The sequence below is a fragment of the Henckelia pumila genome, chromosome 3 (assembly GCF_033568475.1).
Source record: "Henckelia pumila isolate YLH828 chromosome 3, ASM3356847v2, whole genome shotgun sequence".
Lineage (NCBI taxonomy): Eukaryota > Viridiplantae > Streptophyta > Magnoliopsida > Lamiales > Gesneriaceae > Henckelia > Henckelia pumila.
The window spans coordinates 57,852,514-57,878,698 of record NC_133122.1 but is presented as its reverse complement, the minus strand read 5'-3'; the positions used below and the strand labels follow the sequence as shown (position 1 = coordinate 57,878,698).

At 36.9% G+C, this 26,185-nt stretch overlaps 5 protein-coding genes across 11 annotated transcripts; 3 read left to right on the top strand and 2 right to left on the bottom strand.

Moving 5' to 3' along the window:
* Positions 1–281: 281 nt before the first annotated feature.
* LOC140887064 (uncharacterized) lies at positions 282–4,288 on the top strand. The gene is made up of 2 exons (XM_073294084.1): positions 282–3,731; positions 3,845–4,288. The coding sequence occupies exons 1-2, from the start codon at positions 434–436 to the stop codon at positions 4,210–4,212; spliced, it is 3,666 nt and encodes a 1,221-aa protein (XP_073150185.1). The 5' UTR covers positions 282–433; the 3' UTR covers positions 4,213–4,288.
* Positions 4,289–4,983: 695 nt separating this feature from the next.
* On the bottom strand, positions 4,984–9,115 carry LOC140886811 (protein PHOSPHATE STARVATION RESPONSE 1-like). 5 transcript variants are annotated; one of them, XM_073293677.1, is made up of 8 exons: positions 8,957–9,115; positions 7,082–7,570; positions 6,831–7,017; positions 6,658–6,734; positions 6,528–6,567; positions 6,380–6,437; positions 6,044–6,113; positions 4,984–5,571 (listed from the first exon to the last, which is right to left on the bottom strand). In XM_073293677.1, exons 2-8 carry the CDS (start codon positions 7,559–7,561, stop codon positions 5,260–5,262), a joined length of 1,224 nt encoding a protein of 407 aa, XP_073149778.1. In that variant the 5' UTR covers positions 7,562–7,570; positions 8,957–9,115; the 3' UTR covers positions 4,984–5,259. The 5 variants fall into 5 exon arrangements, with proteins under 5 accessions (XP_073149778.1, XP_073149777.1, XP_073149775.1 ...); XM_073293676.1 differs by lacking the exon at positions 8,957–9,115 and adding an exon at positions 7,652–8,883; XM_073293674.1 differs by lacking the exon at positions 8,957–9,115 and having other exon boundaries at positions 6,831–6,993; positions 7,076–8,882.
* An 888-nt stretch (positions 9,116–10,003) lies between these two features.
* LOC140891569 (large ribosomal subunit protein uL14) lies at positions 10,004–11,844 on the bottom strand. Its single transcript, XM_073300127.1, has 4 exons — positions 11,746–11,844; positions 11,369–11,653; positions 10,786–10,827; positions 10,004–10,367 (listed from the first exon to the last, which is right to left on the bottom strand). The coding sequence occupies exons 1-4, from the start codon at positions 11,756–11,758 to the stop codon at positions 10,285–10,287; spliced, it is 423 nt and encodes a 140-aa protein (XP_073156228.1). The 5' UTR covers positions 11,759–11,844; the 3' UTR covers positions 10,004–10,284.
* Positions 11,845–12,934: 1,090 nt separating this feature from the next.
* Positions 12,935–21,799, top strand: LOC140887521 (pre-mRNA-processing factor 39-1-like). 3 transcript variants are annotated; one of them, XM_073294796.1, is made up of 15 exons: positions 12,935–13,101; positions 13,741–13,991; positions 14,108–14,200; positions 15,274–15,377; positions 15,564–15,793; positions 16,415–16,582; positions 16,850–17,207; positions 17,677–17,820; positions 19,142–19,294; positions 19,374–19,490; positions 19,913–19,993; positions 20,178–20,327; positions 20,664–20,963; positions 21,143–21,241; positions 21,478–21,799. In XM_073294796.1, the coding sequence occupies exons 2-15, from the start codon at positions 13,757–13,759 to the stop codon at positions 21,565–21,567; spliced, it is 2,322 nt and encodes a 773-aa protein (XP_073150897.1). In that variant the 5' UTR covers positions 12,935–13,101; positions 13,741–13,756; the 3' UTR covers positions 21,568–21,799. The 3 variants fall into 3 exon arrangements, with proteins under 3 accessions (XP_073150897.1, XP_073150895.1, XP_073150894.1); XM_073294794.1 differs by having other exon boundaries at positions 15,262–15,377; XM_073294793.1 differs by having other exon boundaries at positions 14,108–14,233.
* Positions 21,800–22,712: 913 nt separating this feature from the next.
* LOC140893242 (uncharacterized) lies at positions 22,713–23,497 on the top strand. The gene has a single exon (XM_073302311.1). The coding sequence runs from the start codon at positions 22,831–22,833 to the stop codon at positions 23,371–23,373; it is 543 nt and encodes a 180-aa protein (XP_073158412.1). The 5' UTR covers positions 22,713–22,830; the 3' UTR covers positions 23,374–23,497.
* Positions 23,498–26,185: the final 2,688 nt, after the last annotated feature.

Sequence of the window (26,185 nt, the reverse complement as noted above, 5' to 3'; positions counted from 1 at the left end):
CGAATACTTGTTTTATTAATTAAATAATAACGTATAAATCCGAAACCAAAAAAAAAGTCAAAAAGAATCAGAAGCCAATATTTTTTAAATAAATCTCTCTAATTTTCAACTCTTCACTTAGTGGGGAAGGCTGGATTTGTCTTGAAAACGTGGCGTCAACATGTTCTAGTTTCCTTTGGTTTTGGTCAGTGGGAACGCATACAATCTTTGATGTTTTATAGTGTTCATACTATAAAAAAGAAAATAAAAGAAGAGAAAGAGAGAGAGAAATCAAGAATTTATTACCTTCTTGGACCTATTACCTTATCTCTTCTACACATTCTTGATTCTGTCGCCAATTATTTGCAAAACATTTCCCTCTCCAGCTTTGATCATCTACCACCTTAAACCAAACATGGAGAGAATTTAGTGTACTAGCTTCAACAAAATAGGCATGAAAATATCCAAGAAATCTTTCATTTTCTTGCTTCACATCCTTCTTTATACATTGTTTCCATTAAAGATTGAATCTTCAGCAAGAACTGAAGCTGAAGCATTGGTGAAATGGAAGAGAAGCTTGTCACCAGCTTCTTCTCTCAAATCATGGTCACTAAACAACGTAAGAAATCTCTGCAAATGGACGGGGATCAGCTGCAATAATGCCAGTGGCTCGGTTTCTGGCGTCGATTTATCAGATGCAAATCTCTCAGGCGGCATTGATGATCTTGATTTTGGTTCATTTCCAAGTCTCACAAGTCTCAATCTCAATGGAAATAACCTCAACGGTTCGATACCGTCTAGCATTGGGAATGTATCAAAGATCACTTTCTTGGACCTCAGCAACAATATATTCGATGGCATTATTCCACCAGAGATTGGGAACTTGAAGGAGATTCAGTACATTAGTTTGTATAATAACAATCTCAATGGGATGGTTCCTTATCAAATCGGCAATTTTCGAAAGGTGAGATTCTTGGATTTTGGCTCGAATTACTTGGAGTCTGGTGACTGGTCTAGAATCCGGGGATTCCCTTTGTTGACTCACCTGAGCCTTTTTTACAACTCACTCACCTTGGAATTTCCAGGTTTTATCTCCAGTTGTCCCAACCTCACTTTTCTTGATTTGTCAGTAAACAATTTCACTGGCCAAATCCCTGAATCAGTATTCAAGAATCTGCTCCAGCTTGAATATCTGAATCTCACTACCAATTCATTTCAGGGATCTTTATCAGCAAATCTAACCAATCTTTCGAAGTTGAAAGATATTCGATTAGCTAACAACTTCTTCTCTGGCTCCATCCCTGATTCCATTAACTTGATATCTGGTCTCCACATTCTTGATCTGTCCAACAATTCCTTTAAAGGAAGTATTCCATCTTCTTTAGGCAATCTGAGGGAACTTGAGTATCTAGATCTCCGGACGAATGACTTGAATTCCACAATTCCATTTGAGCTTGGCTGGTGTATTAACCTTACTTACTTGGCTTTCGCCACTAATTCGCTCACCGGACCTTTGCCTTCATCCTTTTCAAATTTGACCAAGTTAACCAATTTGGGATTGTCCGATAATAATCTCTCCGGAGATATCTTGCGCCCATTCATCAGCCACTGGACTGAATTAACATCATTGCAGCTTCAAAACAATCATTTCACCGGAGATGTTCCATCTGAAATAGGCTTACTCACAAATCTCAGTTATCTTTTTCTGTACAATAACACATTTTCAGGTTCCATTCCACCAGAGATTGGAAACCTGCAAAATTTACTGGCCCTCGATCTTTCAGGGAACAACTTTTCGGGCTCAATTCCTATAACAATCACAAAGCTCGCGAGTCTTTTAGTCCTAAACCTTTACTACAACAATTTTACAGGAAGCATTCCACCTGAGATTGGAGATCTAACATCACTTCAAGTTCTCGATCTCAATACAAACCAATTGAGTGGACAGTTGCCAGAATCCATGTCTAACCTTAGTAGCATGGAGGCTCTGTCTGTGTTTGACAACCAATTTTCAGGAATCATTCCACAGGACCTGGGAAAAAAAAGTCCTGGATTGGCCAATGTTAGCTTTTCAAATAACTTCTTCTCTGGGGAACTGCCACCTGCTCTATGCAGTGGCTTTGCTTTATTTCAATTTACAGTTAATCACAACAATTTTTCGGGTCCATTGCCAGAATGTTTGAAGAATTGTTCAAGCCTTCAGAGAGTAAGGCTTGAAGACAACCAATTTTCCGGAGACATCTCAGAGGCATTTGGAATTCATCCGGATCTTAAGTTCATCTCTCTTGGCAGAAACCAATTTACCGGCCAACTTGCACCAAAATGGGGACAATATGAACAGCTTACTAATATCCAGATGGATCACAATAAAATTTCTGGACTTATTCCAGCTGAGTTGGGGAATTTGACACTGTTGGGTGTTCTTGACTTGGATTCAAATGAATTGACAGGCGAAGTTCCTGCTGAGTTGGGAAGTGCAGGGCAACTGTTCAATCTCAATCTGAGAAACAATCAATTGAATGGATCAATTCCTCGAACTATTGGCCTATTGACACAGCTCCAGTTTCTCGATTTGTCAGCAAATTCATTATCAGGAAACATTCCAGAAGAACTTGGGAATTGTGTGAACTTGTTAAGCTTGAATTCAAGCAATAACGTTTTATCAGGGAATGTTCCATCTGAACTTGGCAACTTGGTGATGTTACAGTTATTTTTGGATCTCAGCAACAATTTATTATCTGGGATGATTCCATCAAATTTGGGAAAGCTAACCTCTTTGGAGACTCTCAACCTGTCACACAACAACCTTTCAGGGAGAATTCCTCCATCATTAACTGGAATGTTTAGTCTGAGGAATGTCAATTTCTCCTATAATAAGCTATCTGGTCCGATTCCCTCGGGTGACGTATTTGCAAAAGCACCTGCCTCTGCTTATGTTGGTAACTCTGGCCTGTGTGGAACTGCCGAAGGATTATCACCTTGTGAAGTCATTTCATCAACTTCCAAGCCACAAAATAAGAGGATCAAGATTCTAATTGGTGCCATTGTTCCAGTTGTCAGCATCATAACTTTGGCAATCATTATTGTTGGATGTCTTATCTTCAGGAAGAAACCGGAGAAACGTGATGAAGAAAGTAAAACTACAACCTTCGGAAATACTGATTCAATCATTTGGGAAAGAGAGGGAAGGCTCACATTTGGAGATATTGTCAAGGCAACTGAAGGTTTCAGCGAGAAATATTGCGTTGGAAGAGGTGGATTTGGAAGCGTTTATAGAGCTGATTTGCCGGATGGACAGGTTGTTGCAGTTAAAAAGCTCAATGTATCTGACTCTACTGCTATTCCACAAACAAGTCTCCGCAGTTTTGAGAATGAAATTCGAACATTGACAGAAGTAAGGCACAGGAACATAATTAAGCTTTATGGATATTGTTCTCAGAGAGGGTCAATGTACCTGGTCTACGAGTATGTAGAAAGAGGTAGCTTACGAAAAGTCCTGTATGATGATGGGGAGGCACCAGAACTAAACTGGGCTACAAGAATAAAAATCATGCAAGGAATAGCACATGCACTCGCTTATCTGCATCACGACTGCTCCCCACCTATTGTGCACCGCGACGTGTCAATAAACAATATCCTGTTGGAGTCAGAATTTGAACCACGGCTCTCAGATTTTGGTACAGCAAAACTTCTAACTCCTGATTCATCAAACTGGACCACAGTTGCAGGTTCCTATGGCTACATGGCACCAGGTAACTGAGCCAATCAGTAACTTCAACTTCTATATTCTTCTATCTTTGTTTATGCAACTTCATCGAAATAAAAATATGCTTTATTGATAAGTTATTTCACATGAACATGTTAGAGCTGGCACTTACCATGAAAGTCACCGAGAAATCTGACGTATACAGCTTCGGAGTGGTGGCGATGGAAGTACTGATGGGAAAGCATCCGGGAGAGCTCATATCTACTGCAGCAAATTCAGCATTGCTCAACAACTCTGATATTCTTTTGAAGGATTTGCTTGATGAGCGGCTTTCTCCCCCCACTGGCAAAATAGCAGAGGAAGTGGTGTTTGTATTCACCATTGCACTAGCATGTACGCGAGATAATCCGGAGACACGGCCAAATATGCGTTTTGTTGCGCAGGAATTAGCAGCTCGCACTCAGGCTTACCTCCCCGAGCCGCTAGGATCCATAAAAATCCGGAAACTGACAAATTTCTCAAAGTAGGAAATAACTATGATTGAGTGTACAGCATGCACATAAAAGTCAATTTCAAAGTCATCATTGCCAAACAATATAGATATTCCATGTTTCTTACAGATATTTGTACACTTCCTTCAGCCACACAGGGTAAAGCACAATTGCACAGAAATTAACCACCAACAGAACATGATAATACAACAGTACAATTTCAATCCTACAGAGATCATCAAGCAAACTGTTTCGATTAATCGATAAAACCATGTGCTAAACTGAATAAAAAAATTGCTTACAAGAAGAGGCCATCTACTTTTGATAACAATCCGCAAACTTCTACATTTTTGTCTTCCACTCCTAAATACTAAATTATTTCATAAAGAGAAATATTGATGTCAACAAATTCTTGATGTTTTTAAAGTTTTTTTTTTTTAAAATTTTAACCAATAACTAAAAAGATTAAATGAAATATATATATTTTAAGAAATAGGCTTGAAGTGACTGATTTGGATATGAAGATTTTAACTAGTTCATAAAATCAATTTAAACAACTAATCAATCAATTTATGTTATCTCTTGATTCTTATTATATAGTTTTTTATTGATGTTGAAAAATGTGAGTGATATATTTGAAAACAAGGATTTATGTAAAATATATGTATACTAAGCTTATTTTTATATAGCTGGAGCACTTTTTCGAATGGTATTAGTGGCACAATAAAGAGATCATTAAAGGAATATGTATAAGATGTAATAACAAATGTATTTTTATCAGAAGAATATAAATAGAGCAACACATGCTGTCAAAATTTTCTAATTTCAGAAAACTATTTCTTTTAAAACGTATTTACAGAGCGAAATCCAATAGTGTGCAATCAGCAGTGGTTAAAAGAATGCTAACAAAGCTACTCTCAGAAATTATGAGCTTGTCTATGAACGAACTGTAAACGAAGCCGATGCTCTTTTAAGAGTTAGTGTCTGATAGAAGGATCAAGAAAACCACTGCAATCTTCCACGGAAACTGGGTATTAGTGAGTACATAGATCATGAGTGACTCTCATGAGCTTTTGCACTTTCTTATTTTGGAGAATCACATCTTCTCGTGACTTTGGCTTTTGGAATCTGTTGCTCTATTAATGGTTGCGAATTTTTTTGCTCTTCTGAGGACATGCTTATCGAGTCACCTCCTGGTTTGCTGTTATCAGAGTCTACGACTAAATTTTCTTTGGTAGGAGAATTTTGGACAGCATCGGTTAGCTCTTTAAAGGAGCTCTCGCTGGTAGACGAACCACCCTTTAGCAAGTCTAAACCGGACTTGCACTGCTTCTCAAACATCATCTGCAGGTACCGCCCCTGTTCTTCTATTTGAAGCTGTAAATTTCTCTGAATCTGTAGGAAGCATAATCAGCATTAGTCTTCAAAGGGAAGACCAGACTGTTGTCCCATGTTTACCAGAGATGACAAAGTCAATTCCTTCTAAAGTAGAACATCGATTTTTTAGGTTACCAAGCAAAGAATGTAAAAGAACAGTTATAAGTTATTTTATCAGCTTCTTGAGTATATTAATCCCATTAACGACATTGATGAATAAATATATGGAATAGACGTTACTCAGTTTACCCCATGTTATCAGAATATGGGGGATCTAGTTAACAGCAAGTGAGAGACGATTTGCTTTACAGCCTTTGCAGCTAGTGATGTCCATCACATGGTGGGCGTATTAATCATTGGCTTCATTATCGGAAGGTAGCAAAGGTCCATGTTAATTCATTTAAAGTTCCATAGCATGTCTAACATGCTGAATGACAAACTTAGAGAGGCGCTCCGATTAGCATAATTTTTGCGAAGCACAAATTCATACCTCAAGTTGTTCATGAAGCCGTTTTTGGACCTCCATCTGCAACCGCAATGCTTCAGAAATCCCAATACCCCTTTTTCAAAGAGCAAAGACGCATAAGAATCAGCAAATAAACATATGGTGTAGAAATTGGCTTTATCCAGAACTTATGAGTATATTGAGCATTCGATTTTCAAGATTTGCACGGTCTGATAAGTACAGACTAACAGACATGTCACAACAAATGTAAACATTGGGAAAATTTTCGTGATGAACACAACAGGTGGGAGCAAAACAAAATATGCCCCAAGAAAAAGAGTTCCTAGAATCCTATTGCAGTAACATGATTGCAATACTCACGTTTTCAAGTCCAGAGATGGCAGCTCTTCAACGGAAGTAAGTTTCTTCTCCGAAGATTCTGCAAAAGAAAAAAAATTGATCTCTCATTAGATGTTGACAGATATAGTATTTTAGAACACAAACAAAGATGGTAGAACTTGAGGCACACCTTCTGCCGTCTCTGGTCTGTATCTGGCTGTTCGGTATTTCTATAGTTCAAGAAACATTCCATATTAAACTAAGTGCGAAATCCTTCCTTGCCGGTTTGAACAATATATCTCACTACAATAAACGCATACCTGTAGATGGCTTTTTACATGAAAAATGGTCAAGCCTTCAACTTTCATTAGCTTTAGGACACCCTTCGGAGTAGCTCCTGTGCATAAAAAATAGAATGGCTGAATGAGCAGAACTGTAGAGGGCCAATTATTTGGTACCAATTTAAGAAGTTCAGTAAGATAAAAATAATTACTTTCACCGCCTCCAAGTTTGTTAACAGCTTCAACAAAGATCTCGTGAAGTTCTGGAGTCCAACGCATTCTTTGTTTTGATGGACCAGCATTTCCCGAGGAACATTGACCAGGGGTGGCGCAAGATTCTTTGGGTGTAGCTGGGAGCTGTTCGGATTTATGGATCTGCAGCATTGAGTAACTCGTGGGCTGTTAAACACACTAAAGTTAAAAGAGTGCCAAAAAAACTAATGCACTGAGAACTGACCTCAACCTTTGGCTCTGGATTTGCAAAACTTGTATCGCCAAGAAGCCCATTCCAATCAGAAGCCAACTCATCATTATCAATTATAATCTGATCGGCCCAATCTTTCCATTCATTTATTTTTCCAAGATCCGCGGATTGGAAGACAATGGTGTCTCCATTATTTTCATCTAGTTGATTACTTTGCATTGTGGTACTCGTCGGATAATCAAGAAAACCGGGACACCATGAGTCATTTTGATGGTTGAAATGACTTGATGCGGTGGATTGCGGAATTCCAGAATCACCAATACCAAGATGTGGCAACACAACTGATTTCCCACCACTTGTTGATTGAGAAATGAATGGGGATTGTCTCGGATGATTTTGTTGTCTTTGGTCAGATGAAAACTGAAGATCGGTAGAAAATCCTGACGATGAAGAATAGATATGACCAACGGTACCATTGTTAGAAGAAAATGGTGAGACAACAGTCGGAGGACGTTGCATCAGTTCCTTCTGCAAGGATAGATGCTGGGAGTCAGAAATTTTGGGATGTGATTCTTCTCGATGGTTCGGAATATTAGGGAAGGAAGTTACAGCCCCTGAAAACCCGAAGTTACTTAGTTGTTTTCCGCCTGATGTCTGAATAGATAAAGATGGTTTTGCTTCCATCGTCAACTTGTGCTTAAATAACAGCAACCTCACAGTGACTTATGAAGCATGCTCTTTATATTCAGTCACCTATTTAACTTGCACTAAGGAAAGCTCCTCGAATCCTTATCTCAGATGTTTCGTGTCTCGTGACCTGAGGCACTCGAGTGTAAATAACCTAAAGAGTCTCTACACATACCATGGCATGATATAATCATACTGTCAAGCAGAAAAAAATAGCTGATAATATTTTGTGCCTTCATTTTCTAGCTCATGATATACCTTTTTAATAGAGTAGTAACCACAAATGTAGACTTATAACTTTGTTTCCCATACTTCAGAAGAAACGCAACTTCAAATTGTAGGCAAAATCTATTATGCAGTAGCAACACGATCACAAATCTTATCCAGACCAAGAAACTGTTTTGACCGTATTCTGCATAGATAGTTTATATCTAAATATGGCTTCAAGGTCTCTCGGTTGTACTAAGTCTTTATGGGACACTTTCACAACTGAAAGGACTAAGTCTTGACTACCAATAGCGCAGAAGTGGTAAAGTTCATGAACTTTGCTTCTCCTAGCAGTGAATTTGGAAATCTAACTCACAGATCTCGAAAGGCCAACCAAAAAAAAAGCCACTGGGTGACATATCCCATAGGGAAGAGCATTTAACAGAGGCAAATACGGACAGGTTCGAACTTTTAATCGTATTAATAATTCTACACAGCTAAATATCACAAGTTACTTCAGTCAATAGATTCCTCAGACACTCTACATGAAAAAAAATATAATCTACCTAAATCTTGGTCATCAATGACTTCAAAAGACTAACAGTGTTGAGTCATCTTATGCTCTCAAAGAAGACTAACAGATAGCATAACTGGACCAAGCACCAACAATATATATTGATTCTAAACAACTAACAAGCCAAAGAAAATCAGCTGAACTAATTATAAAGGCAATCAAGAAACGGTATATGCTTAAAGCTCCTGAAAAATAAAATGCCGCACAAAGAAAATCCTGTCTTTGAGACCACGTCTAAGAGAAATCCATTGAATATCACTTGAGCACATCCAAATTCGAAAATTTAAAGAACTCATTGCTATTAAACCAAACGGGCTTAAAAAATGAACGCAAAATCCACATGGGTCATTCTTGAAACTCCAATTCCAGAATGTAGAATTATATTAACAAGGCTGTTCCAAATTAGGATATGAATTAGAAAGAAGCTTATGATTAATGGTTATTACCTCGAATAACAAAATCAGTATACGCCCATATCCTATGATGATCGCAGAACATAGCAGTTGCTCGTGCACGTGTGGTGATTATTCGCACGTGCGAAGGGTATGTATGCAAGAAATCAACGGCGAGTGGCTACAGCTTCTCTCAGCTGCTCTGTTCTATTTGGGTTTCTCTAGTTCTTCCCTTTATGCTCGTCAGGCGACGCGCGTCTCCTGGCGCGTGTTATTTTGTTGTTTAAAACGGAAATCTTTCATAATTTTTTATGCCAATAATGCATAGTTGCATAGTTTGACTATTTTTTCTTTTAAAAAAGAAGAAATTATCTTTAAAAAATTTCGGATCAGAATCCTCTACTGTCCAAAAATAACACATATCGTATTGTGCAGTGAAACGACGTCGCTTCATTGCAATTTTTTTTTTTTTTTTTCAATTGAGATGTTAGCGTGAACATCTTGTGCGAACATCTCAATTCAAAACAAAAAAACAAGACAATACGAGGTGCTGTTTTTTTTGGACAGCAGATGATCCAAATCCAAAAATTTCTTAAACCATAAAAAGTAGAAGAGATTTTTAAACAAGCACACAACCCATTATAATTTGGTTAAAACCTTCAAAAGTTAATCGAATAATATTTTCAAATAATATTATTTGGCTATAGGTTTGGTATGAAATATGAATGCAATATTTTACTTGGGAAATTTTCTCTCCGTCACTTGCTTAAACTTATATGGTTTAAGGTTTTTTTTTTAATTTTATATTATACATACGCTTACGGACTAGAATTTATGTTGGTGTTTGCGTAGGCTGAGGGGGCGGGGGGGCAATTGGATGCGGCAAAAATAGCCATTGAATTCGGGACAAACTTTTTGGCCTCCTTTTACACCACAAGTGGCCCTTTTTGTTTTGTCATATATTAGTTGAATTTATTCAACGCCGTGACCATTTTTCAAACAACTTTTTATCCCATTCTTGCTCTAATACCAGTAGGACAACACCACCCATTTATAGCAGATAAGCAATTTCATTCAAACTTGGGCTCAGAAACTGCAGGGTAAAATAGTAATAAGCACAAATGTATACTGCTACAAGAAAATACAACTCTCATAAAATGTGGACTCCAAAAGCAGATCAAGAATTTGATAGAAAAAGGAATAATAGCAAAAGATCGAGACTTTTTCGTAGATATAAATACATCAGTACCTCCTCAAGCATGTCGACAGCTACGGCTAATAAAAATAAAAATTGTTCGAAGAAAATGACCACAAATGACCAACATTGGATTAAAATTTCAAAGAACGATAATTTTAAAACCCCACTCCCCCAGCATCTACTTTTAAACAATGGCATTGGCAGCACTGGCAATTCGAGGCCACAGATCCGCACATTCCTTTCCGATTGGGCCAGTGATAGCAGATCCTGCGACATGAGATAAAGGTTATAGAAGGAAGTTTTACCTGCTATTCAGCAATGCAGATAAACTAGGAATGCACTCTCTCAGTCAATGCTACACTCGAATCAAAGTTTATCTAACCTCCAAGTTGAGTTTGGATTTTTATTGTCTCGTGCCTAACTTACTCTCTCAATAGATTTTTTTAATTTTCATTTTTAAATGTGTATCTAAGTAACAAGTTTACCTGTATAAATTACATATTTAGTACTAGATTGAAGGATCTTTAGATAAATAGTGAGGCTCAAGTTAATTAAAAATTTATCGTGTCATAGCATGAGCTAAAATATCTTATTCAACCAGCTCAAATAGGGGATACTTGAACTAGACTCAAATGTACCCTCAAAAAATAATCAACTACTTTCACATGGCATGAAGGACTATTACCTTTCATTTCACCTTTGGGATTAACAATGACCCCTGCATTATCTGCATATATTCAGGAAAAAAAAAATATTATTTGCAAAAACAAGAAAGCACCACGAACCCTTGCAAAATCAGTTTGTCCTAGCACACAGATCAATTAAAAATAGATTCGAGGTAGATAATAAGGATCGCACAACACATCTCCAGTGATAATAACAGCATGTACACACTGATGCACCAAGCTATAACAATAACGAGTCTGCACAGTTGTTGGCGAAATAATATTGAGACAAGCCCGTTTTACCTCCAAAGGAGTGCGAAAATTACAACAATTACTTTCATTTGCAAAAAAACAGACAGGCCAAACATCAAGAAAATTGCAATAGAAAATCACGTTCATAGTAATTATAGATATATAAATTGATTGGTATATTTCCAAACACATGAAAATCAACAGGTACCATTCCAAGAACCAATCTTTTATACCCATATTGTACCCATACAAGATATCAACAAGACCTTCATCTAAGAATAACCAGTAACCCACAATTTAACGTATGATAAAGCTGCACACAAACGAATACGTATCAAAAGTAACTCGTACCTTCAAAGTACATGAAGACGCCATCCTTTCGGCGCCACGGCTTGCGTTGGCGGACAATGACGGCAGGCATCACCTTCTTCCGGAGATCCGGCTTACCTTTCTTGACCGTAGCCATAACCATATCACCGACGCAAGCAGAGGGGAGCCTGTTGAGGCGACCCTTGATCCCCTTCACGGAAATGATGTAGAGATTCTTAGCCCCGGTGTTGTCAGCGCAGTTAACCGTCGCCGCCACGGGCAGACCAAGTGACATCCTAAACTTGTTACCCGCCGAACCTCCGCGTCCTGCGGAGCACACAAACCAGACAATTATATTCCACGAAAAAATCGAAAACTACAGAGAAGTAAAGAGATTCACTATGTATCTAGGATCGTACCTCGCTTCGACATCGTGCCTGATTTCTCCCCTCGTCGCGGAAGAAGAAGGAAGCAAGCGCCAAATGAAAGCGAATTGCTCTGCTAGGGTTTTTACTGTCTAGGGTATTAGAAACATTCAGCCCAAAGTCAAATGGGCTATCGAATTGGGCTTCGCTCGTTTCCGAGCCCAGTAATAATAATTAAATAGTCCCCTTTAGATGTGGATTTTCTTTTGGAAAAAATGTGGTTAGAAAATATAGAGACCAAATGCATCAAATGCAACTGAAATTATAACTTTTGTACTTTTATGTAGGGTAATTTTTTTTATTATTTTTTTTGAAGGAATGTAGGGTAATTTTTTTAAATGGGTTTGGTCAAATTTTTTTCTTTTTTTCTTTGGTAAATTTAACCGCTCTCAAATTCTCAATGTGTTTTTTTTTGGGTAAATTTGACCGCTCTCAAATTTTCAATGTGTTTTATTACACTGAGATGTCTAAATTTACAAAAACAAATTTGATCAAAACTATCATTTGCACCACTACGTACTTGTATAGTCGTTGTGGAAAACACAAACCATAAAAGAAATAATAAAAGACCAGAAAAGATTTCAACAAAAAAATATGGTAAAGAAGAAGGTAGGGACATTTTTAAAATTTCAGAAACTTACATCAAAACACCAAAAAAACTGTTATTCTGATGTGCATATTTTTTATTAAATTATTATTATTATATTTTCTCCCCACATTTATTTATGTTATATCATTTTTCATTTGTCTAAAATATATAGTCTAATTTTCATATTTAATGGTATATTTCTTGATTTTTTATATCTATTTATTTCTATTAAATTAATATCATTAACTAGTTGCATAGTATTTTATTATATTAAAATCTTTATTCAATAAGAATAACATGAGAATATGTTTCATAAAATTTATTTTCCTCAATAATTTATAAATCTGTTTGTAAACATACACTTGCTTATATTGATGCGACGAAGGGAGTATTAAATAAATGGTATAGATTATGAAATGGTATAGACCAAATAAAATTATTTTCAAAAAAAAAAAAGAAAATTAATTAATTATTAAAGTTAAAAATAATAAATAGAAAGTGTAATATGTTCGATTTTTAAGTAATAAATAATAAATAATATAATCAATAATAAATAGAAAGTGAAATCCGTTCGTTGTCAAAAACAAAATGAAATGAAAGAAAGAAAGTGAACTCCTTGCCCTAATTTCTATTTGTCCCTCTTTCGGCTTCACCGCGAGTAACTTCAAACATGCGAAACGCCTGTCGCCAGTGAGAATAAAACGGAAGGACCTCACGAAAGTTGGGTGATTAGCGGAAGGCTTCTTCATTCGCGATTTCAGGTTGTTCAAGTGTGCCGTAGGAAATTATTCGGCGTTGTATGCGTGCTTTTTTCTTTTTTGGGTTGTAGTTTTTTTTGTTTTTGAAACATTTTGGGTTTTAGTTCTTTATGCATCTTTGTTGAATTTGTGTTTAGCATTATTATTCAGTTACTGGGAGGGTTCTCCGATTGAGCCTTTTTTGGCAGTTCTTTTTCCTGCAATTACGTGGTACTGGGTTTTCTATTTGGAATTGGGGAACTTTGGCTATATTGATACGTCATTATCTCATGGGACAGCCATATTATACACTTGACATTTGAATATTACGTGTGTATTTTTTGAAAGATACCAACTTTCATTGAATTCCGATTTTTGTGAGAGATTTTTATGCTTCCACGGAAATCTCGGCACAGTATTTATGCACGAATCACTGAATATATTTCGTGGTATTTAGGATTTACGTGGACGAACGAAAAACCCCAGACCATTATGTAGTGAACTTGTGATTAGCTATTTACTTGCGCTTTGTGCAACTTCCTGCTACTATCATCAAAATAATTTCAGGATTGTGTTGTTGCTAAGTCATGTTTTCAATATTTTTTGCAGACTGTTTTTCTTACTGGATATGTAATTCCTTTGTATTTATCTACTTCTTGGTAGGCTATTTGTTTCTATTATGGGAGACGGCGAGTTTGTGGTGGCACAGACATCTGCTGTTGCTGGTTATTCTTCTATAGATAGCCATGATCTGAGTGAAACCTCTTCTGCACCTGATGCTGGTGCTTCCACTGTTCAAACTACCGAAAGCATGAATGTTCCAGGCAATCTGCCATATACTGAAGGCATACTTGATTCGTCCATCCCTCCAGATGAAGCTAATTTAGTGGCTCATGGTTCCAATTTGCATGTTGGTAATGCAAAAGCCACAGCTTCTAATAGTTCTGAGCAGGAAGTCGTTAATTTAATGGCCTGTGATGCTAATTAATGTTTTTTTGATCTTGCAAATTCTTTATGGACTCAACTCAAGCTGCTGGCTATGGTTCTTCTATTAATGGTGTTAATGGAGCAGAGGATGCGGCAAAAGTTAATGTCATGGAAAACGGGATTACCTCAAATGCTGGTAGTGGATCTTCTTTGTTGCATCAACCTCTAGGTGGTTCTGGTGTCTATTTTGCTGTTTAGACACTTGTTGATCCTGTCGTTTTCATTTTGATCGATTGACTTACATGTGGTTTTGGCTCCTGGTTGTAAATAACCCTGAGGAAGTAGTGTATGGTTTCCCTCACCGTTTCTCATCTTTGCCGAAATTAAATCACAGCTTTGAAAGACATCATATCCTTATCAGGTTGCACATTGCACGTCCTTTGAAACAATAGGTAAATGTGAGCTTTAGAGCTAATTGCACCGGACACCCCTGTGAAATGTCGAAAATGAATGAAACCCCTTGAAAAATTAATAGCCTGATATATTCTCCATTGACCATTCTTTAAAAATACAACTTGGTTAAAAAATCTCAAGCATATTTATCCATTTGTAAAGGATTTTATTCCGGATTTTTCAAAACATGTGGTTATAAATGTAACTATTTTCCGTATTTGGTTTTTTGTTTTTTGAATTTTTACGAGGGTGGCCGGTGCCGATGCAAGTTGTATGGGGTTTCTATTTAGATGCCAATGATTGCATTAAGGATAAGTATTGATAAATTGGAGATATCACTTTCATTCGCAAATTATAGTATAATGAATTGATTGAACTGCATCAGTCATTGAACTTATACTGTGGTGGTACCATACAAGAAAAATTTACCGCTGTGATGTATTATATATTATCTGCCTTTATTGAATTTCTTTGTCACCTCTTATGAGTTTTGACATTTTTTTCACTTCAATATAGCAATAGCATGAAGATAACATTATGATTGAAAAATTATTTGCACTTAACATAAACCCTATGATGATCAAAACTGCTGCTGATTGTAGTTTTGACAAATTCCATATGATTATGGAACTTTGGTGGTTTTTATTTTCAATTAATATATGTGGAACAATCATGTTTACCTGTGATATTGCACTTTGTGATTTCGAACTATTTCCTTGTAATGCAGTGTGTCAGGGTCAAGAATATTATTAAAAATTTCTCTGTTTTTTTCTCTCAATTGAATTGTTGCTTATGATTTTAAAGAATTAATGCCAGGTCTAAGTGAAGAAGAAGAAAGACTGTGGAGCATTGTGACGGCTAATTCCTTGGACTTTAATGCTTGGACTTCCCTGATAGAAGAGACAGAGAGACTATCAGAGGTATGGCTGATGGACTAAAGTTTATGTTTTCTGAACAAGAATCGAACTGCAAATATTTTCTTTTACATGATTGCCTCTTAATAATACATTAATACTCAAGGGGCTCTATTTTTATGCTTTTGTTTTCCTACTTTGCCAGCTATCTGAAGCAAATTGAACTCTTCATTCTTAATTTTTAATTTCTAGGGTGAGATTTTGAAGATTCAAAAAGTTTATGATGCCTTTTTAGCGGAATTTCCTCTCTGCTATGGTTACTGGAAGAAGTATGCTGATCACGAGGCACGCCTAAGCTCAATGGACAAAGTTGCGGAGGTTTATGAACGAGCTGTTCAAAGCGTAACCTACTCTGTTGACATGTGGTTGCACTATTGTGTATTTACAATTGGCACGTATGGAGATCCTGATGCTATCAGAAGGTAATTTCCAGGAAACAGTTTATTCACATGTAGCCTGTGTAGTTATCCATGACTCCTTGATGTTTTGTTGTTGAAGTGACAATTTGTTGCTTTCTAACGTGGTTTCAGCCGTACGCAACAGCCATTATTGAAGTGTAAGGTTTAAAGGTTTGTTGGGAATACACTTCAGATAAACAACTACTTGTGTTAACCCTTGAATCGGTGGCTACTTTTCAGTGCTATCCAATTTTTTTCTTTTACTTGTGACATGACCTCATCACCCCTTCGGTTATACTTCTCATTAGGGCTCTGCCGTAGTAATTTTTTTCTCCGTGAATTTTTGCTGTTTTTGTCCATGGCACATGAGGTGCATCAATATACAATTGCTGCCAGGAAGATGGTCCCCATTAAGGCTAAGATGGCCTTCATGACTACTCCCTTGAGTCTTGACGAGCTGTGTAAGATTCTTTTGAGGAAGGTAAATGCAGTGTCATTTGTCCTTAGTTCAGAATTGTCACGTGCTCTTTGAGTGAATTATCACCCCCGCAACACCATTCCTCTTAGATGCTTATGCGGCCAATCATGGATTAACCTGCATCTTTATGGAATAACACAACTTCTTTCTTTCTGTTGGTGTTCCAGGTTATTTGAAAGAGCTTTAGAATATGTTGGAAGCGATTATTTATGCTTTCCTCTTTGGGACAAATTCATTGAGTATGAAATTTCACAACAAGATTGGCCTAGAGTTGCGACATTATACACAAGGGTGTTGGAAATTCCAAATCAGCAGCTGGATCGCTATTTTGAAGGGTAATATTTTAAACTTCGACCAGTTCCTTCGTTTCAATTTTTGCCTCTTCCTCACCCTGTCTAGGAAAAGAAGGCCTCGGGAATCCCAATGGCATTCCATTCAATTTTGAACAACTGCTTGTTGTGTTTTATCTGAAAACAGATTGTTTCTTTGTCAAATAGTTTTACTGGTAATAAACACATTTTTCTGAATGAGTGATTTGCGTTATTACAATCATGCTAATGCTTTCTTCATAGCACTGCTGATTTTAGCTTGTGATGTTACAGTTTTAAAGAGTTGGTTGCTAATAGGCCTCTATCAGAATTGAGAACAGCTGAGGAAGCTGCTGATTTTACAAATTCAGAAACTGGTGGTGAGGAAAACGAGGGAGAGATCCCCACTGGTGCTTTGGAACAGTCTTTTAAGCCTCTTAACGCAAGCTTAAAGGATGCCGAGGAGTTGGAGAAGTACATATCCATTAGGGAAGAGATATATAAGAGAGCTAAAGAGTTTGATTCTAAGATCATTGGTTTTGAAACAGCTATTAGGAGGCCCTACTTTCATGTACGACCCCTCAATGTTGCAGAGCTTGAAAACTGGCATAACTATCTTGATTTTGTTGAAGGCGGAGATGAATTCAATAAGGTATCCGAGTTTGGTTTTTTCAGATTTTTTTTGCTTGGCATGTAGCTTGAGTTGTCCTTGTTATAAATTGACTTACAGTGAAGTAATATCTGCCCTGTCGTGTGCTTTATTGGATAATTTGTTGGAGAAGCATCTCATAAATGGGATGTTGAACTTGATCTAAAGCATGAGCCTTCCTTTGCTATCTGTAAGGCTTAGTACTTCAAACTGCGAGTCAAAATTCTGGATTCATGATGCATTGTGTGGCAATATATTTGTGTTAAAATTCCTATGTTATACATGCAGGTGCGTTCTTATCTTCCTAACCATCTATCTGTCAGGCAAAGAGGGTCCCTCCTTCGTATTTGAGGGCCTCCCGCTCCAACGACTCAATATTACTTGTGCATTTCTCTGTAGTACTTGTTTATTCTTTTCGTTTACGAGACACTTTAATTTGAATAAGTTGATTTTGAATTTTATCTGTGTTCAGATTGTCAAGCTATATGAAAGATGTCTTATAGCATGTGCCAATTATGCTGAATACTGGATACGCTATGTTTTGTGCATGGAAGCTAGAGGCAGTATGGAGCTTGCTGATAATGCCCTTGCTCGTGCTACTCAGATCTTCGTGAAGGTCTGTTGGTCAATTACAGCGTATTCGTATTTAAATTTATGGACAGTTCAATCTCCATTTGAGAAAGGCTGGTAGTTTTCATCTCTTGTACTGTTTGCATTTATAGTAAAAGGTGAAATCAAACTCTTTCAGTTGAAATAGGTAGAATGTGTCAGTTTATTTTATGGGCTCTTTTGTAAGATATGATTTCTGTTTCATAGTTATAGATTGTTATCAAGAGGGGGAAACTATTAGATGTTGTCATAATTTGAGTAAAAATAACGTGATCCCAGTGTTGACCTTGTTTATATGTATAATAACTGCAAAGGTTGCTAAGTTGATCGAATTTGGCAGAATTCAGCACTTTATGCATTTTAACATTCTTGCTTCTCTGGTGACAGCTTTGATAATTGGTTAATCATGCGAGAATACTGTGTTTGCTCAGAGCTCTTGGCTAGTGTTTGGGAGAGCTTCTAGGAAGCGCCTTCTCAGCTTTTTCTTCACAAAATCTTGAAATTTTATGACGGAAAAGTTGAGAAGTGCTTCCCTGAAGCTCTCTTAAACACTAACCTTAGTATCCTTGCTTGAGATGTGAATATATGAAATTTGGGCCCCTTGTTTAACTGGTTGAGGCATGTGTTGTTCTTTTTTGGTCACTTGTTTATTTTTTTCGTGAGATGTACTAAAAATGTACGACTCCTACTACAAGCTAATATTTTATTTTATACAGTTTATAGATGAGCTTTGAAACAAAGGTGCGGTGTTTTTTTGTGTGTACCTGTGGGGGTTGTTTTGGTGGATCTCTAACTGATTATTAAAAGTAAAACTGATAATAGATTAGGAGGGGGGGTTAGGAGAAAGCAATTACGCGAGGTGTGTAATGGATCCGCAACAGTACTCCCCCTCCCTTTGTCATGTGAGTGTAATGGATTGGGAATTCCAACAAATATCTGAATTTGTGTCTGAAGCTTATTGGAAATTTGGATTTCAAATTGAAACATTCTGGTTATCTGCTCTTTTTAGTGTGTAGGTTGATATCCTTTCGTGCTTTTCTGTTATATATGTATAAAGGAGAAGACTAGATAGAACTTTTTCAGGGGTCTGAAATACACTAGATATGACTGCATCGAGTCCTGTTAAGGATTACAATGATGGGAACTTTATTCTTCCTTTAAATCTGGCTCCATACTATCAACATTACTCTTGCTTCAAATTGTAAGATATGATGGTGAATCTCTAAGAATATTTTAATGGTGAATCGTATTTCTTGTTTAGAGCTGCCAGTTGCTTGGAAGAATGATTCCTTTTCCTTTGTTGCTTAAATTATGTTTTGCCTTAACAGAGGCAACCGGAGATCCATCTTTTTGCTGCGCGATTTAGAGAAAAGCATGATGACATATCTGGAGCTCGAGCTGCGTATCAACTTGTGCACACTGGGGTTTCACCTGGGCTTCTAGAAGCAATAATTAAGCATGCAAACATGGAGCACCGCCTTGTAAGATTCTGTGACTATTATTTTTTGTATTTTTATTTTTGTATAAAGCTATATTTGTTTACTTGTAACTGTTTTGCAGGGAAACCTAGAAGAATCTTGTTCTTTATATGAGCAGGCAGTTGCAATCGAGAAAGGAAAGGAACACTCACAGACTTTGCCTTTGTTATTTGCTCAGTACTCACGGTTTATGTTCCTGGTATGCTTTATTATTTTTAAATTGTTTTCTGCTAGACAGGGTGTTGGATTTCATATTAGAGATGTCTAGTGCTCGTTTGTAAGAAATGAATAAAATGATCAGCTTTAAGTTATGCCGGTTCTTCTGTTTGAGGAATCAGTTTTTGGGAGTTTTGGGTGTGTACTTTCTTTTACTGGCTCCTAAAATCGGGAAACTGGTGTTTCTTTAATAACATGTTTTGAGTTTTGAGTTTTGACTTAGCTGTTTTTATGACAATCTGAAGTATCCTCTGGTTGGGCTGGTTATGTGTGGATTTTATTATTGTTTGAAGTGGTAAACAGCGTATTACGTATTTGTTGGTCATGGTCTCGTATATATGAATGAAGAAATGCCATTCTTGTTGGCTGTGTGACTCCTCATATGCATTTATATTTGTCTGGAAGGTTTGTGGCAAAGTGGATAAGGCGAGGGAAATTCTTGATCAAGGGTTGGAGATTGTGCAATTATCAAAGCCCCTTTTGGAGGTTCTCCCTTTTTTCTGGCTTTCTTACATTTTGCTCCTCCATTATTTCTCCCCTTGTCTTTTTCTCTCCAAATTGATCGACCAACTGCATGTAAATTGTACACATAAGAAACATGTTTTTCTATTGGTCTCACATCTTTTCCAGTTTGGAGTTCTCATCTTTTTTCAATGTGGAAATATTGCAGGCAATGATCCACTTAGAATCAATTCAGACACTTCCGAAGCGAATTGATTACTTGGATTCGTTGGTTGATAAATTCATAGTGCATAATCCCACCAACGCCAGTGTTGCTAGTCTTGGGGAAAGAGAGGAACTGTCGAGCATTTTCTTGGAGGTAATAATAAACAATAGGGAAAATTACTGAAAAAACCTGATAAAAATATTTAATATTTGAACAACTCAATTTATCAAATTTTATCAATCATATCCCAAATTACCCGCAACTGGATTTTAAAACAAAAATAAATTAAAAGTATGGTTGTTATCCATATATATTTTTTAAATTATATTATATATTTAGAATTAATCAAATAAAAGTTGGATCTATCCTCTAATTTTATCAAGAGAAATGTAAGTTAGATTTATCTATTAAAAATAAATATATATGTAATATATAAAGAATGGATAGAAATATAGTTGATATTTTATCTGTAAACAATTCTTTTTGCAGTTCTTGGATCTTTTTGGAGATGCACAATCCATAAAGAAGGCTGATGATCGACATGCAAAACTGTTTTTGCCCCACAAGAGCGTAGCTGAGTCGAAGAAGCGCTATGCGGATGATTATTTGTTCTCAGACAAAGCTAAACTCTCAAAATCACTTGTTTCACCATCTGCCCCTTCAGTGGTGGGCGCATATAATACCAGTGCACCGAATCAGTGGGCAGCAGGTTATGGTTTGCAGCCTCAGGCTTGGCCTCAAGCCTCACAAGCTCAGGCACAACAGTGGACTCCTGGCTATCCACAACAGGTGCTCGCTTCATCGTTCAAAATTGTCACCAGAAACTGTTTTTACTTAAACTATGTCAGTTTCCATGACAATGTTGCAGTCTGTGTTTACACTATAATTTTGTGGTCTTTTCTGGAGCAACATCGAACTTTTGAGAAGCATGGAAAATAACCTACTGATACCATGTTTTGGTTTTCTAGGGTGCTTATGGTGCTTACGGAACGAGTTACACACACCCACAAATACCTACATCCCAAAGTGCTGCATATGGAACATATCCTCCTACTTATCCAACACAGGTAGTAAAAATTGTGGTATTATACTCTCATTTACATCCTTTTTCTCTGGTATAGAATCTCTGATGAACAATATTTGGGAAAATAATCACACCCCTACTTAGAAAGAGATTCCTTTCCCCCTGTTGGCTCTTCATATACCTTTCATCACCCACTTTTGCAGTACTTTTCTCAGTATTTTATTAATGTTCACATTCGTTTTCTGGAAATGTCAAACTCCAATCTACTGATCGGTGCAGGCTTATGCGCAGCCGGCAACAAATGCAACATTGACTGGAACCCAACAACCGGCTGCGGCTCCTAACACATATTACGGCACGTATTATTGAGGAACAAAGCGTACTATTGAGGAACAAAGCGCAAAATCCAAAAGTTTTGCTCTGTGTCTTGTTCAATCTTTACGCTTTTTGTTAGATGTAGAACCTTGAGTTTTCTGTTTGCACTCTGAACAATATAGTAGGTGTTGTGAAACTGTTGCTGGTGCTACAGCTAGATCACTTGCGAAGATGAATATGTGCAAATGGGTTAGATTCATGATTTGATGAAGCCATGTCAAAATTGTATTATGATTTGTTAAGGAAAAAAAATACATAATCATTTGAAGTTGCACATGCTTAGGTAGTATTTGGGAGATCTTTTAGAAAGTATTTATCTGCTTTTTTTAACAAAATTTTGAAATTTATTTTGTTAAGAAAAAATTGATAAGTGCTTTCTAGAAGCTCACACAAACACTATCTTAATGTTTTGATGAAATCTCTCATTGCCGCATAATTAAGGGATACGCGGACACGTGGTTAATTAAAATATTTTTTTTGCCAAATGTTAATTAATAGTTCTTGTCACGGATTAATTTTCTCATTAAGACTATTTTTTATATATCACAAAAATTATTTTTAAGTATAAACTGAGTGGAGTATATTTTTTTGTTGAAATATTGTGGGGTGTGCTTTGAGAGTCGGTCATGTTCTCTCCTTTAGATTTCTGTCGCTCGTGAACATACTTCGATTTAACTTCTGTATGAGCTAATGGATCTTTGATTCGTGTGAAAAATGGTCCCTTCGAGTTAACTTTTTAAAAAAAAAAAAATTGATATACGATGGTCTTGCTTTTGCATTTTAGCATCATTTCAATGATCGGTATATTTGTACGCCATATATTTTAAGTTAATAATAATTATTTAAGGCATCAAATGTCAGAATTTTGGATTGGTTTTTTATGATTTTGTTTGCCAGTTTCCCGATATTTATTCTACATAAAATTAGAAGCCTCTAGTTTAATAGCCCCTTAATTCGATGTGGACAAATAATATAAAATTATGTATAAAGCAAAAATTTAGTTGATTTGTTTTTCATATTCTTCCAACTTTTAGCCGCGTGGCTCGTAACAATGGAATAATGGTGGAATAGGGAATACGTGTTACTTTCTCCACGTTCAAGTCACCCTCTCTGCCTCAAATTTATATATATATATACCAATTTATTTAATTGAATAAATATATTATATTATAACATCAAATCCAAATATAGAAACGACGAATCCCCCCAAAAATTGCCCATTCCTTCTCAAAACATTTGTCGTTTCATAAACATTTCATGGGCAACAGCTGGAGCTCCGCCGTGGTGGCGGCCGCCTCCGTGGCAGTGGCTGCGCTGATAATGGCGGCGAGGCCTCGTGACCCGACTTTCAACGTCATCTCCATAAAGCTCACCTCCTTGAAGCTCAAGTTCCCAATCCTGGACGCCGAGGCCAACCTGACCGTGCAAGTCACCAATCCCAACGTGGTCCCCATCCATTACTCCGGCACCACCATGTCCATATTCTACGGCGGCACCCTCGTCGGCTCGGCCCCCATCGACGCCGGGTCGCAGGCGGCCAGGTCCAGCCAGGAACTCCAGCTGACGGCTCGGCTGAGCGGCATGAAGCTGGCCAAAAACGGCAAGAGATTCATGTCCGATGTGAGCAAGCGGGAGATGGTTATGGAGTCGACGGTGGACATCGAAGGAGCCGCCAAGGTGCTGTGGTGGGACCACAAGTTCAAGGTCCACGTGGACAGTCACGTGACCGTCGATCCTGTGTTTCTTGATGTCATCGATCAGGATAACAAATCGCAGCTGGATGTTTTCGTGGGTTCTTAATTGAGATATATATATATATATATATTAGCAAAACGCATGTGCGTTGTACGTGGTAAAATAACAAAAGCGATATTTAATATTTCAAATGGATTATACTTAAGAGAAAAAAAAGCTTTCAACTTTATATTGATTTTAGGCGAAAAATACAAGAGTTAAATTTACGCTTAAAAGTTAAAAAATATTAAGAAAAAAACGACACGAGTCTTTAGGTAATTATTTTAAAATCCCTAAATTTAAACATAAATTTTTCCTAACTTTTTATATTCAAATTTTTTAGTTTGCACTTTTTAGTGGTTCTCAATTTTGATTAAACAAGTATTTAACTAATTTTTTGTACTTTGGCGTTATTTTACCTATCGAACCAGTTCATGTCGTGAAGAATTATTGCTTAAAAGTTAAAAAATATCGAACCAGTGCTCCTCACACTTTAACCACGCAGTCGCAACAGATGGTTTTTGCACAAGCTCCTTCAACGACACCCAGCACAGTCTTAATTCGTTTTCTACCTTAAGGCGTATGGTATATAAATTTAATTATAAAATATGAACATGAAAGAACAAGAGACTTTAGAAAAATTATTTAGACATAATATTATTACATAAATCAACTCCTTTGAAGAGGAGAAGACAACTTGTTTAACTACTCATAGTAGCCTCGTTCTTGAAATACATAAACGAAAACTTATTACAATAGAAAGAGAAATATTACAACAATTTTATTCGTAAGAAAATTGAAGGGAATGATCGATGTCTTCAGCTTCCTCAAATGCCTGTATTTATAGCTGTAGTTCCACTCGTTTCACCGAGAAATTTCAGGGAATCTTACAGTTGTCTTGTATTTCTTTATGTCATTATTGATGGCATCTTTTACTAGTGGAGGAGGCAGCTGTCTTGAATTTTTTATGCCATTATTGATGGCATCTTTTACTAGTGGAGGAATCACATGTCTGCCACTTTCTTTTGGCTTTATTCTCCTCACATGCCTGTTTTATTGTTGTCGGGGCATCTTTTGCTTTTGAAGTAGATCCCTGTGAAAACGCATCTTTGGTGGTCCTTGTCCACCTTTGCTTGTCTCGGAAAAATCCTTTCGATCCGTTCGGGGTCTAAAGGTTTTTCCAAATTCTGGCTCCTTCTGATTTGGGCATTCTGGGCAGATATTCTCTGACCATCGTCCAATATGAGCCATGTTACAAAATTTTCAGCGAGTTTCTTTACTCCCCGGCAGCTTGTTGTTCCACAAAAGATTTCTCTTCTTTTCGAAGAGTTCTTCTGCAAATGCTGTAGTTTTTCCTGTCATTGTGTTTAACAGGAACGATCCGTTCACAGAATTCTGATAAAATTTGAATGGAAACTTGACTTTGTCCATCTCAGTAAGACAGACCCAAATACCCCATGCCCTTCTGGTTGAGATCTCATTTTCCCCGAAAGTGGACACCAAGGGTATTTTTTTTTTCAGTTTTAGGATCCTTGATAAATTTATGACTGTTTATATCAGATCTCCTCAGCTTGATAAAATGAAAGGGTTCGTGTGATCCTTTCACTGTTGGTTCTGGAGCTGCACTGAAAAAATATAACTCAAGCACATCTCCTCTGGACAAATGATCATTATTTGCCCATGTTTCTTGGACTGCTTCCTGAATCCATTTTGGTAACTGTGATATCTCCAGAAAGCTTGGTGACGTTGTATAAACTGAGGCCAAAGCCCCAAATTCATACCAGAGTTTTACATCTTTAGGATTGACATTGTTTTTTAGCCAAACCCTTGGATATATTCCTGCAACATCAACCCTGCAAGTATTCGAGTTGATTTCATTCCTTGTATTCAATTTCTCCCACTTCTGTTGATAAACCTGGAATGGAGAAATAATAGATGGATTAGTATCAATCTTAGATTTGCCCTTGTCAGTGTTGGGCCTAAGATTGATCTCTTCCTCTTTTACCCCAGAGGCGGAGGGTTGACTTGATGAGTTATCCTCATCAATTGTTGCTTCATCCAGATCATCAAAGGCTGATGATAGATTAGCTCTTGTTTCTTGAGTTTTAGATTCCTCAACATCTTGTTTCACAACCGGTGGTTGTATTTCTTGTTCTTGTAAAACCAATGGTTTTAGTATATCTTGTTTATGAGAAACCAATGGTTTCTCTATAGCCTTCACAATTGGCCCTTGAATAGCAGCCCATAGTTGTGTTTGAGCTTGCATACATCCTGTAATTCGATTAGATACTTTGATCCGATCAGCTTGTTGTAACCTGCCGGCCATTTCAGCATTAATGGCTAACTGGTTGAACTCGTTTTGAAGCAACCCAAGGTGTTCCCTGAGATGCCTCTGCATTTTCAGGATGGAATCCACGTCACTGTCTTCCATCTCTTGTTAAAAAATCTGCAACAATATTTTCATGAGATTTAATAATAACAATATCAAAAATATAATTTTGAAATAATGCTTGTCATCTTAATAACCTAGCTTTCTCAGGTTTAGATTCAATCTTATTCTTTAGAAAAGCTTTTACCTGGGTGTTATCAACCTTCAGAGTGAATTTTTTAGCAAGTAAAAATAATGGCCATTTTTCAAAAGCCCTTTTAACCGCATAAAATTCCTTCTCGTTTCATCAATCTCAATACCGAGGAATTCAATTTTCCTTGTTGCTATGACTGCTTTCTTTTCAGATAACACCAGTCCTTCTTGTTTACAAATTTTAGAAAAAATCTCTAAGTGTTTAACGTGTTCGTCTATATTTTTTGATGCTATAAGAATATCATCAATATAAACAAACATAAAGTTGAAATAATCTTTAAAAAGGTTATCCATCTT

Excerpts from the sequence above, each read along its gene's own strand:
- LOC140887064 (XM_073294084.1), top strand. The coding sequence starts at position 434 with ATGAAAATATCCAAGAAATCTTTCATTTTCTTGCTTCACATCCTTCTT. Across the intron at positions 3,732-3,844 it reads CTATGGCTACATGGCACCAG|AGCTGGCACTTACCATGAAA; the intron begins GTAACTGAGCCA and ends TGAACATGTTAG.
- LOC140886811 (XM_073293673.1), bottom strand. The coding sequence starts at position 7,726 with ATGGAAGCAAAACCATCTTTATCTATTCAGACATCAGGCGGAAAACAA. Across the intron at positions 6,568-6,657 it reads ATGTAAAAAGCCATCTACAG|AAATACCGAACAGCCAGATA; the intron begins GTATGCGTTTAT and ends CTTGAACTATAG. Across the intron at positions 6,438-6,527 it reads CAGACCAGAGACGGCAGAAG|AATCTTCGGAGAAGAAACTT; the intron begins GTGTGCCTCAAG and ends TTTCTTTTGCAG.
- LOC140891569 (XM_073300127.1), bottom strand. Across the intron at positions 10,828-11,368 it reads CGTCTTCATGTACTTTGAAG|ATAATGCAGGGGTCATTGTT; the intron begins GTACGAGTTACT and ends GAATATATGCAG. Across the intron at positions 10,368-10,785 it reads TCCCAAAGGTGAAATGAAAG|GATCTGCTATCACTGGCCCA; the intron begins GTAATAGTCCTT and ends CTCATGTCGCAG.
- LOC140887521 (XM_073294793.1), top strand. The coding sequence starts at position 13,757 with ATGGGAGACGGCGAGTTTGTGGTGGCACAGACATCTGCTGTTGCTGGT. Across the intron at positions 15,378-15,563 it reads AGACAGAGAGACTATCAGAG|GGTGAGATTTTGAAGATTCA; the intron begins GTATGGCTGATG and ends TTTAATTTCTAG. Across the intron at positions 16,583-16,849 it reads CTGGATCGCTATTTTGAAGG|TTTTAAAGAGTTGGTTGCTA; the intron begins GTAATATTTTAA and ends GTGATGTTACAG.
- LOC140893242 (XM_073302311.1), top strand. The coding sequence starts at position 22,831 with ATGGGCAACAGCTGGAGCTCCGCCGTGGTGGCGGCCGCCTCCGTGGCA.